The 12,533-nt window shown below is 36.5% G+C and overlaps 1 protein-coding gene across 1 annotated transcript in view; it reads right to left on the bottom strand.

Annotated features, from left to right (window-relative positions):
* Positions 1-12,533, bottom strand: part of AK9 (adenylate kinase 9) — a 110,540-nt gene that overhangs the window by 55,907 nt on the left and 42,100 nt on the right. The window contains exons 18-20 of the mRNA XM_054722063.1: positions 11,488-11,644; positions 10,197-10,311; positions 5,829-5,905 (exon numbers count right to left, since the gene is read on the bottom strand). Of these exons, the coding sequence (XP_054578038.1) occupies positions 5,829-5,905; positions 10,197-10,311; positions 11,488-11,644 (349 nt within the window). The remainder of the gene's footprint in view (positions 1-5,828; positions 5,906-10,196; positions 10,312-11,487; positions 11,645-12,533) is intronic.

The raw sequence follows: 12,533 nt of genomic DNA on the forward strand, positions 1-12,533 counted from the left end.
TAAATTATTTCTTTTGGTTGAAAAAAAAAAGTAAAAAGTTCTAATACTTTTTTTCTAGTACCATAGTGGGTAATCTGTGTTCCTTCCTCTTTGAAATCAATAAAGTTACTGTACAGTAGTTAAAACAATAATCATGTGTTATCCTAGTTTCTGGAGTCAGGGATTTACTTGGGAGTGACTTATCGGTGGTTCTGACCCTGGGTCTCTCATGAAGTCATCATAAAGATGTTAATCAGGGCTACAGTCATCTGAAGGCTTGCGTGGGGCCAGAGGATCCACTTCCAAGGTGGCTCCTTAAGTCAGAATGAAGTCCTTGGGGAGCAGAGATAAGTCCTGCCTGAATTCCTGACCCACAGAATTTGTGTATAATAAAAATGGGGGTTGTTTTACAATTTTGGGATGGCTTTTTCACAGCAATGGAAAACTGAAACAGATACTACTCACACTTTTGAGCCAGGGACTCCTGTGGCAGTCTGATAAAACTTATGAACACCTTTTTAGATTAATGCTTTCAATCTCATAAAACAAAATACATAAGAAGCCAACTACATTGAAATACAGTCATCAAGACTTCAAAAAACAAAACAAACTTGTGCTATAAGAAAATAGTGCACCTTTACTAATTCATTAAACAACAAGAGCCAGAAACTGGCTTAACAACTATCATAATTTGGGAATTGGAATAAGATGTATAAAACTGTAATGTTATATCTTCATTCCTATTGGTGACAAAGTTTAATTATCACTAATACTACTGTGGTCTGTTACCTATATGAATTACTAGTTGAAGGAAAAACTAAAATTTAGCTAAATGTTAAAATAAAGTTGTAATTATTTTTTCAATCAAATTCATAGACTCCTGAATTTTATCCATAGATTCCAGATTAAGAACTGTAGTCTTAAAAAAAAAAAAAAAAAGGAAGATGGCTGCCAACAGGAAGGCAGGCTGCAAGATACTGTGTGAGTGAGAAAACAAAGGTAAAGTGTGTGGTCGCACGGGGTGTTATTTGTTGGTAAGTAAGTTGAGGGACAGCTATATTCCAGGAGACTGTGGGGAACTGCTGGACAGGGCTCCCCTGACCAGGAAGCCCCCACTGCTGTTGGGATCTATCCTAGAGCGACCGGATGGGACGTGGAGACCATGCCATCTTGAATGGGAAAGTGGATGTTATCAGGAACCTGAAAATCTATAACTACGGCACCCATTGAACAGCTGAGAACTCGAGAACATCAGTCCTCAATTGGTGCAAACATGCGGATTCAGAAGAGCTCTACACTCCACCACAGAAAGGTCAGATTTCGCCTGGTATAAGGTGATGTCTCTGGTCCCGGCAGGAGAGAGAAATGCACACACTGCGGGAGCTGGAGGACCAGGGGAAGTCTGCACCTAGGAAAATCCATAACTATTGGGGCTGGCGTGATCTGTGAATGTGGAAAGGGGTCCTCAGAGCTGCTAACAGAAAGGAATTCTAAAAAGCAACCCATTTTGATCTGACTCAAAAGGACAGCCTAAAAATCTTAAAAGTGTGCCGGCTGCTTAGACCCAAGGGGGAAAAAAAGACTGCACAGACTTGCGTGCAGCCCTGGAGTTTGCACTTTTACGCTGGCTTTTTTTTCCTTTTTTCTTTTTCCTCTTTAAATTCTTGCTTCTGATTACTAAGCCCAAAACATAGGATCACCCAATTGGGGACACCCTAAGAGACTGCAGGGGAAAGTTGTTTTTCTGGAACCTGGGATCAGACCGGGGAATAACCATCAGAGAAACAGCTCTGGGGCAACCCACTCCCACAAACCGGTATTGAGTGCCACAGGGAAAGCAGGATCTAAGCACTGGCTAGAGAGGACCTATAGATCTGGAGGTCAATCCAGAAACACAGCCACCCAGGGGTTGAATCACAAATTGACCCTTGTGTAAAAACAAATAAAGGAATACAATAAATTAACACACACTGCCAGCTTAAAAATCAGGACTGGGTTATAACACTGAGGAGCAGTGGAATGCAGGGAACTGCAATATGTTCCTGAGTAGGGAACAGGCATGCCAAACAATAGCAGAAGTGAATTAGCTTCACTACTGCACATTTTTATTTTTATGTTTTTTCATCTTTTACTTAAGAAACTAATTTTTTTTCCTTTTTTCTTCACTTGATTTTTTAACAAGTGATAAGGAAGGCCACTTAACAATACTAAAGGGATCAATCCAACAAGAAGAAATAACTCTGGTAAACATATATGCACCCAATACAGGAGCACCCAAATACATAAAAAAACTCCTGGAGGATATCAAGGGAGAGATTGACAGTAATACACTCATAGTAGGAGACTTTAATACTCTACTATCACCATTGGACAAATCCTCTAAACAAAAAATCAGCAAAGAAACATCAATCCTAAATGACTCACTAGACCAGATGGAATTAATTGACATCTTTAGAACATTTCACCCTAAAGCCACAGAATAAACATTCTTCTCAAGTGCACATGGGTCATTTTCAAAGATAGACCATATGTTGGAACATAGGCAAAGTCTCTTCAAATTCAAGAATATAGAAATCATACCAAGCATCTTCTCAGATCACAGTAGCATAAAACTGGAAATCAACTACAATAAAAACAATCCAAAAAAATAAAACACATGGAAACTAAACAGCATGCTATTAAACAATGACTGGGTTACCAGAGAGATCAAAGAAGAAATATAAAACATCATGGCAACAAATGACAATGAAAACACAACAATCCAAAACCTATGGGACATCTCAATAGGCCATTAACTATGGAAGAAATTGAAGCAGTCATCAAAAAGCTTCTAGCAAACAAAAGCCCTGGGCCAGACGGCTTCACAGGGGAGTTTTAGCAAACATTCAAGGAAGAACTAAAACCTATCCTCCTCAGACTATTCCAAAAAATTCAAGAGGAAGGAACACTTCCAAGCTCCTTCTATGAAGCCAGCATTACCCTAATTCCAAAACCAGATAAAGACAACACAATGAAAGAGAATTACAGGCCAATGTTCCTAATGAACATAGATGCCAAAATCCTCAACAAAATTCTAGCAAATCAGATCCAGCAGTACATCAGAAAGATCATACACCATGACCAAGTAGGATTTATCCAAGGAATGCAAGGATGGTACAATATCCGCAAATCAATAAATGTGATACATCACATAAACAAATTGAGAAATAAAAATCACATAGTCATATGAATTGATGCAGAAAAAGCATTTGACCAAATCCAACATCTTTTCTTGATAAAAACTCTCAACAAGGTGAGACTAGAAGGATCATACCTCAACTTAATAAAAGCCATATATGATAAACCCACAGCCAACATCATACTCCATGGGCAAACACTAAAACCATTTCCCCTAAGAACAGGAACAAGACAGGGATGCTCACTCTCGCCACTCCTGTTCAACATAGTACTGGAAGTATTAGACATTGCAATTAGACAAGAAGAAGAAATAAAAGGCATCCAAATTGGAAAAGAAGAATTAAAGCTGTCCTTATTTGCAGATGACATGATATTGTACATAAAAAACCCGAAAGACTCCATCAAAAAACTAATAGACTTAATAAATGAATTCGGCAATGTAGCAGGATACAAAATTAACGCCAAGAAATCTATGGCATTTCTATACACCAATAGTGAACTTACAGAAAGAGAGACTAAAAAAGCAATCCCATTTACCATCACACCAAAAAAAATTAAGATACCTAGGAATAAACTTAACTAAGGAGGTAAAAGACCTATACGCGGAAAACTGCAGGCCACTGAACAAAGAGATAGAGGAAGACGTAAACAGATGGAAGAACATACCATGTTCATGGATTGGTAGAATCAACATAATCAAAATGTCCATACTACCCAAAGCAATCTATAGATTCAATGCACTCCCCATTAAAATACCAACAGCATATTTCACAGACCTAGAAAGAATTCTCCAAAAATTCATCTGGAATAAAAAAAAGACCCCGAATAGCCACAGCAATCCTGAGAAAGGATACAAAGTAGGAGGGATCTCAATACCAGATTTCAAGCTGTATTACAAAGCCACTGTTCTCAAAACAGCCTGGTACTGCACAAGTACAGACATATAAACCAATGGAATAGAATAGAAAACCCAGATGTTGACCCAAACCACTATGCTCAATTAATATTTGACAAAGGAGGCATGAACATACAATGGAGTCAAGACAGTCTCTTCAATAAATGATGTTGGGAAAATTGGACAGATACATGCAAAAAAAATGAAACTAGATCACCAACTTACACTGTACACAAAAATAAACTCAAAATGGATACAGGACTTACACATGACGGCAAACCATAAAAATACTAGAGGAATCCATAGGCAGAGAAATCTCAGACATATGCCAAAGCATTTTCTTCACTGATATTGCTCCTAGGGCAATGGAAACTAAAGAGAAAATAAACAAATGAGACTACATCAAAATAAAAAGCTTTTGTACAGCAAAAGAAACCATCAACAAACCAACAAGAAAGCCTACTGTATGGGAGAACATATTTGCAAATGTTATCACCGATAAGGGTTTAATCTCCAACATCTACAGACAACTTATACAACTTAATAAAAGGAAGATAAATGATCCAATAAAAAAGTGGGCAATGAACCTAAATAGAATCTTTTCAAAAGAAGACAGAAGGAAGGACAAGAGACATATGAAAACATGCTCAAAGTCACTAATTATCCGAGAGATGCAAATCAAAATGACAATGTGGTACCATCTCACACCTGTCAGAATGGCAACCATCAACAAATCAACCATCAACAAGTGCTGGTGAGGATGCGGAGGAAAAGAAACCTTTGTGCACTGCTGGTGGGAATGCAGACTGGTGCAGCCACTGTGGAGAACAGTATGGAGTTTCCTCAAAAAACTAAAAATGGAACTCCCATTTGACCCAGTAGTCCCACTTCTAGGAATATATCCCAAGAAACTAGAAACACCAATCAGAAAGGATATATGCACCCCTATGTTCATAGCAGCACAATTCACCATAGCTAAGATTTGGAAACAGCCCAAATGCCCATCAACAGATGAATGGATTAGAAAACGATGGTACATCTGCACAATGGAATACTACGCTGCTATAAAAAAGAAGAAATTCTTACCATTTGCAGCAGCATGGATGGACCTGGAGAGCATTATGCTAAGTGAAATAAGCCAGGAAATGTAAGAAAAATACCACACAATCTCACTCATTTATGGAAAATAAAGAACATTATAACCTGATAAATAAAAAGATAGATATAGAGGCAGTAAAGCACCGAACAGACTGTCAAATTACTGCGGGAAGGCTGGGGAGTGTTGGGAGGGGGAAAGAGATCAACCAAAGGACTTGTATGCATGCATATAAGCACAACCAATGGACACAAGACACTGGGGGGTGGGATGAGAGCATGCTACAGGGGGTAGGGAAGGGTGGGGGAAGGTCAATGGGAGAAAAAAAAAGGAGATATATGTACTACTATGTATAATACTTTAAACAATAAAAAATATTTTAAAAAAATAACTGTAGTCTTAGAAGAAACTCTTAATATGCACGAGTAGGTATCTGTGTCAGTCGTATTTTTCTATGATCCATTACTCCAGTGACTATATCATTTTTATCCAAATTGGAACATATTGAGAATGAAAGCGGGTCAAATAAATACTTCAGGGCCATAGCTATAAATGTAGACTCTCATGGGCAAATAAAGAAATGTGGTCACCCTTTCTATAATTCACTGAAATACTGAGGTTGCTTGCAATAATAAAACAAAATTAAATGACACATTATTAGCCATATCAATCTGTGTTTGCCTTTTGTTTTCGCATTCAGAGATGCCAATAGCCTTTGATGTTCTTCTTCCATTCTCAATGCCTCTTCTTTGACTTTTCTGAAATTAAAAAAAAGTTCAAAATTTAATTATCTTTGGAAATTCAGACATCACACAAAATTACAGGATTTAAGGCTGAGTGGCAAAAATAAAGAGAAAACAATTAATATTCATTATATTTTTATTTCATAATGTAAATGTTTCAGTTTTTCATATAGAGGTCAGTTAATTTTCAGGGTTTTTTTTAAAGAAAATTTATAATGTTGCACTTTGAAAAGCTGTACCTATTTATTAGGAAACGTTTTTTTAAAAATATATTTTTTTATTGATTTCAGAAAGGAAGGGAGAAACATCAATAATGAGAGAGAATCATTGATCGGCTGCCTCCTGCATGTCCCACACTAGGGATCAAGCCTGCAACCCAGGTATGTGCCCTGACCAGGAATTGAACCGTGACCTTCTCCTGGTTCACAGGTTGACGCTTAACCACTGAGCTATACGCCAGTTGGGCATATTAGGAAACTTTTAAAAATTAATAAAGTACTGTCTAACTACAAGTTGAAAAAGCAAATAAGAGAAATTGTACCATTTTTCCTTCTGATTAAATAAGAAATGTTCACAATATAATTTTAAGTGAAAAAGTACAATATAGAACTATGTATAATAGAACGTTAATTTTGTGTTTTAAATGTATATAAACAATGATGAAAAGACTAGAAGAAAACTAATCAAATTGTTAATAGTAGTTATCTGGATGAAGGAATTATTAGCTTTAAATATTATTTAACTTTTTTGCATTTAAATTTTTTCTATATTAAATAAATAGATAATTTGTAAATTTATCTTTGTCATCAGAGCAATTATGTGAAATTTAGAATATGGAAACTTCAATATCTGGAGGGAATCTGTTTTTCATTATAGTTGAAGCACTAAACTTGCTTAATGGTGAAGACAGGTATAAAAAAAGTTAGTGAAATGGTGCAGAAAGGCAATATTTATTAAATGAAAATGTGTATACTTTTGACCTAGAAAGTTTATATCTAGGAATTTACCCTTCAGGAATCAGCTTGTTATTGCACAAGGAAACATGTATAAGAATGTTGCATTCTTTTAAAAATGATGGCATCTTTAAAAAATAATATTAAGAACAACTGTTCCAAGTGTTCAATAGGGGACTAGGTAAGTAAAGTAGAGCTCATTCATATCAGCAACATACTCTGGGACAGTCTTTTGTTATTACTGTTGTTGCTAATCCTCACCTGAGGATATTTTTTCCATTGATTTTCAGAGAGTGGAGGAGAGGGAGGAGAGCAAGAGAGCAAGAGAGCATCAATGTGAGAGCCAGGTTGGGGATCGAGCCTGCTGCAACCTAGGTATGTGCTCTTGTCTGGAAATTGAACCTGCAACTCTTCAGTTCAAGGGCAGATGCTCTGGGCCACAATGGCCAGGGCTGGGGCAGTCTTCTTAAGACTGTTCTTATAGGCCTGTCAATCTCTTACATTCAGCATTCTTTGTATCCCTTTCCCCTTCCTTTGAAAATCTAGTCATATAATCTCTTCAAAAAACATTACCATACAGCCCAGCCAGTGTGGTTCAGTGTTTGAGTGTCAACCTATGAACCAGGAGGTCATGGTTCTAGTCTCCATCAGGGCACATGCCGGGGTTGGGGGCTCGATCCCCAGTATGGGGTGTGCAGGAGGCTGCCGATCAATGATTCTCTCTCATCATTGATGTTTCTCTCTCTCTCTCCTTCTCCCTTCCTCTCTGAAAGCAATAAAAACATACTTTAAAAAACAACCTTAACACACCTCTCTCCTCACAGGTCTATTTCTTGTTGATAGGGGGTGTTCTCTGACTATATTCTAAATCCTGCCTCCGGCCTGGAGGCTTAGTGAAACTTGAGTTCTCTTTGTGTCCAGACCTCTGAGATGGTTGGGTCTTGTTGTGACACTCCTTTCCCATTTTAACTGTGCTCTTTTGTGAGACACCCCTTATCCAAAACCTAGATAAAGAATGTAGCACTAAGAACCTGACACCTAACAAGAATGAAGAGGAAGTTTGCTGCCTGTTATTAGACACTTCGATAATCCAGATAGATGAGTCAAAAACTAATGGTTGATGACAGACATTTTTCTGCATTTGACGGGCACATTTGGAAACTGATGCTGGAAAAGCTGTAGAATTCCGCGTGTCTTTAGATGAAATTCTTAAGCCTGTTAAGTTTATTTGTTTCCTAACCAATTTGTAAGGCATTTACATGAGACTCTGACCATTTTTGTGTGTTCCATGTCAGATTTCATTTTCTCATAATATGAAAAAGAAGTTGACTTTTGAAATACTTACGTTGAATTTTAAAAGGTGACATAGAGAAACATAGAAAAGTCTGCTTCAGTCTGGGTAAATCTTTGATATCAAGAACTTTATAAAGATATAAAAATGTAGAATCAAAAGAAGTAAACATTGACTATAGAGATAGCTCAGAAAATTCCATATGGTAATAGGAAGGTGAAAGTAGATAGTTGTGAGAAAGTGGAGATCTCTTTTCCCTTTTAAAAGAGTATAAATGTATATATTTTTTACCTATTTAAAATGTAGCAGACCTCAGTCTAGAAATCACATAAACTGTTTTATTCTTATGTTGACATCTTCATCGCTTCTTAAATATTTGACTATTTCTTATACATTGGAAAGAAATTAGGCAATCCCTTAAATCCTAAATATTATAGCTCCATTTGTAACAAAAGTTTTAAATGCTATAAATAAATGTAAATCAGTTTGTAATTATTCTTTGAATTAATAATACTCTTTTTACTCCATATATCAAATAATTTCATTAATTAATCTAACTAAATTATACTTTGTATATTTTTGTGTTAAGTTCCTAAAGAAATGGTTAATTTAGATCTGTGATTTTCAACCAGTGTGCTGCAAGAATTTTAAAAAAATGCAATACCTGACTATTTATGTCAGGGGCACTGACCTCATTTCCCTTAGATTGTCAAATAAAAAATAACAATAGTTAACACTGTCTGGTGTGAATGAATCAATATTTTACCTATTTTTTGTCAGGTCAGCAAACCATATATTTTTTGGTATGCTGCATAATTTTAGTAATTAATGTATGTGTGATATAAGATAAAATAGTTTGAAAATTGCTGACTTAGATGAATAATGAACACTGAAGAAAATCCTCTGACATACACTTATCAGTTACATGCCTCATACCCCCCAGTAAGCTAGATAACAGCTTCATAATTTTAAGAGTTTAAAGAGCTCTCCTAAATCCAAGTTCAAATTGCTAATATCTGAAGGGGGAAAGGAAAAAGCATTTGAGAAAGCTCCTACAGGTGGATTAACATAAAGAAATTTATTTCTTAAATGTCTTGGTTTTGTGACTGAGAAGTAAGAAACTCAGTGGTAAAACGTAAAGTATTTAACAGCATATTTCAGCAAGGAAGAACAATTAGCAAATTAAGTCACTGTTTCTAATTACACTTTAGTCCCCATTCTGAAGAACTTATAGTTTATTAAAGTTTAGTCTTGACCCCAGTCAAAAAGAGATATATATGAGTTCACATTCCTAAACCTTTTTCATCACAACCTATTGAAGAATAAACTCATTGTTAAACCTGTGAGTATAGTAACTAGTCTTTTATTTTCCTTATTAGAATTTACTTGGGCTTTGGATTTTAGTCATATCACACAAATGTATTTTCATTTACTTCTTAGCATGTTATTTCTTCAATTTATGGATTCTAGTTAGCGAAGTTTTTTAAATCAAAGATAAATATGGTAAAAAGGAAAAAAAATTCTATCTGTTCATTTATTTTTTTTGCAATGTATCTTGAGAGTAGATATTTGATTTAGGATAAATTTGATTTGGGACCGTGAAAACATCCACAACTCTGTACTTTATAGATTCTGGAAGTATTTGTGAAATCACTGTTTTTCTTGTAATTATTTACAACTAGAAGCCTGGTGCACAAAATTCGTGCATGGGTAGGGTCCCTAGGCCTGGCCAGCGATCAGAGCCAATTAGGTTCCCTGCTTCCCTGCCTCCTCCTTCCCTCACTCCCTCAGCACCCCACCACTGCCACTGGTCGCCCACCATGTTCCATGCCACCCCCTGGTGGTCAGCGCATGTTATAGTGAGCAATCAAACTCCTGGTCTCCCAGTCGAACTCCCGAGGGGACAATTTGCATATTAGCCTTTTATTATATAGGAAGGATTGGATCAGTTAGATCACCATTTTGATATTAAAGAGATTTCATAAAAAATAAATTGTGAGTAGATACTTAACAGCTTCATAAAAGATTCATTAACCTGTTTTACTATGCCAGGCAGATTTACCTTGCTGCTTCTTCCTCTGTTTTTTTCTTTTGTAGTTCATCTAGTAATCTCTCGAATATCTTAGAGTCAATTTCAGTTTTATTTTCTAAATACAGTCTATTAAGTAAACATTTTCCTAAAATATAAACAGAATAGTATTAATTTTGAAAATCTATAAAGTATAGTGAGATACATTTTGAAAATTAACAATAAAAATTAATTCTGCCTATATCCAAATATATTTTCCTTTAATCATTTATTTAAATATAGTCCAGAGTCTTGAAAATGTTAAAAGACCATCTTAAATCATTTTAAAAGATATATATTGGCATGTCATAAATAACAAAAACATGAAAAAATGTAATATATTTCCCTTCTAAAAGGCAAATGACAGAATATTCTTGGCCCGCTTATCAAAGATTAATTGACTATATATATATATATGTTTATTGCTGGGCTCTTTATTCAGTTCCCTTGGCCTATGCATCTGGTTTGATGCCAGTACCACACTGTTTTGATTATTATAGCTTTGTACAAAGTGACAGAATAATTAAAATTTAGTTCTTCTATCTTTGTGTGCTTAATATGTCCCATTTGAGGTGAAGAAGGACTAATAAATGGTCTTTGCCCTCAGCCTAATATATATCCTATATAATAAAAACCTAATATGCAAATTGACTGAACAGCAGAACTACTTGTCGCTATGATGTGCACTGACCACCAGGGGGCAGACGCTCAACACAGGAGCTGCCCCCTGGTGGTCAGTGCGCTCCAACAGGGGGAGCACCGCTCAGCCAGAAGCCAGGTTCATAGCTGGCGAGTGCAGTGGCAGTGGTGGGATCCTCTCCCATCTCTGAGGTAGTGCTAAGGACCCTTTGGGGGATGTCCACCTGCTGGCTTAGGCCTGCTCCCCATGAGAGGGTGCAAACCAGGCCGAGGGACCCACTTCCATGCACAAATCTCGTGCACCGGGCCTCTAGTATATATATGTATGTGTATGTGTGTGTGTGTGTGTGTGTGTGTGTGTGTGTGTGTGTGTATTTCATTTAGAATTTATAGTGCTGACTGAGAGGAAGGTGTTAAAGTCTCAGCTCCAAAGCCTAATTACAAGGGCCTGCTGGGATTTCCAGTGCTCCACTACTCTATCCTGGTCACCTACTCTGTGGATGGCTGCCTCATTTTGTGTACCCCTCAGGACATAAAGGGATTGCTGGGGTGGTATTTATAGCTAGTGAGGGTGGAGAGTTTTCCATTTTGTATTTTAAGCAATAAAAACTTCACTTTCAAATTTACATGATAAATATTTACCAACCGTTGTCTTCTGTATCTGACAAATAGATTACTAAATCTGGTGTAATTCCTTTATCCACTAAGGTTGTCCACAGTTCTTTTATAAGAGGGCAGTTGTCCACTACCCATCCTCCATATTTTGGGGCACCAGAAAACCTGTTCTTGTTTTCTTCAACTACCTGTAAAAAATTACACATTGATATTACCATCATAGCTGGACAAGCCAAGGATACCTTGATCTATCACTTTTTGTGAACCTTAACTATCTTCTGAGTTCTTTTGATGTTCAGAAAAAAAAAAGAGAGCTACTTAATTTTAAAAGAGAAACTATAAGCAAGTCTTTAGAAAAATAATTTAAACACTTTGAAATGTGTAACATACGAGAATGAGTAGGTAAAAAAAGTGATACAAAAGAAATATAAGTGAAATAAATAGGACAAAGACAAATATGGTATGATTTCACTTATATGTGGAATTTAAAAGAACTAAACTCACAGAAAGTGAGAACAGATTGGTGGTTATTCCTCTTTAAAGGTTAAGGTGAGGGTGGGGGGAAATATGTGAAGAGTTAAAAAGTATAAACTACCAGTTATAAAATGAGTAAGTCCTGGGGATGTAATGTACAACAAGGTGACTATAGTGAACAATATTGCAGTGTTCATTTGAAAGTTGCTAAGAGGGTGGGTCTTAAAAGTTATTATTATACACAGACAAAAAAAGTATGTGAGGTAATGAATGTTAACTAAACTTATTGTGATAGTCATTTTGCACATCCTATATAATAAAAGGCTAATTTGCAAATTTTCCCCTTGATCAGGAGTTCCATTGGGAGTTTGACCAGGGGGTGAGGCCGGCCAACTGCCTGTGGCCCCTCCCCCAAGCTGGCCTTGTCCCCAATTGGCTCCCCCACGCCCCCGATCAGGGCCAGACCCCACCCGTGCATGAATTCGTGCACTGGACCTCTAGTATATATACTAGTATATATCAAACCATTATGTTGTACATCTTTTTTTAAAAATATATATATGTATTTTATTGATTTTTTTACAGAGAGGAAGAGAGAGGCAT

This window comes from Eptesicus fuscus, chromosome 10 (assembly GCF_027574615.1).
Source record: "Eptesicus fuscus isolate TK198812 chromosome 10, DD_ASM_mEF_20220401, whole genome shotgun sequence".
NCBI classification, from domain to species: Eukaryota; Metazoa; Chordata; class Mammalia; order Chiroptera; family Vespertilionidae; genus Eptesicus; species Eptesicus fuscus.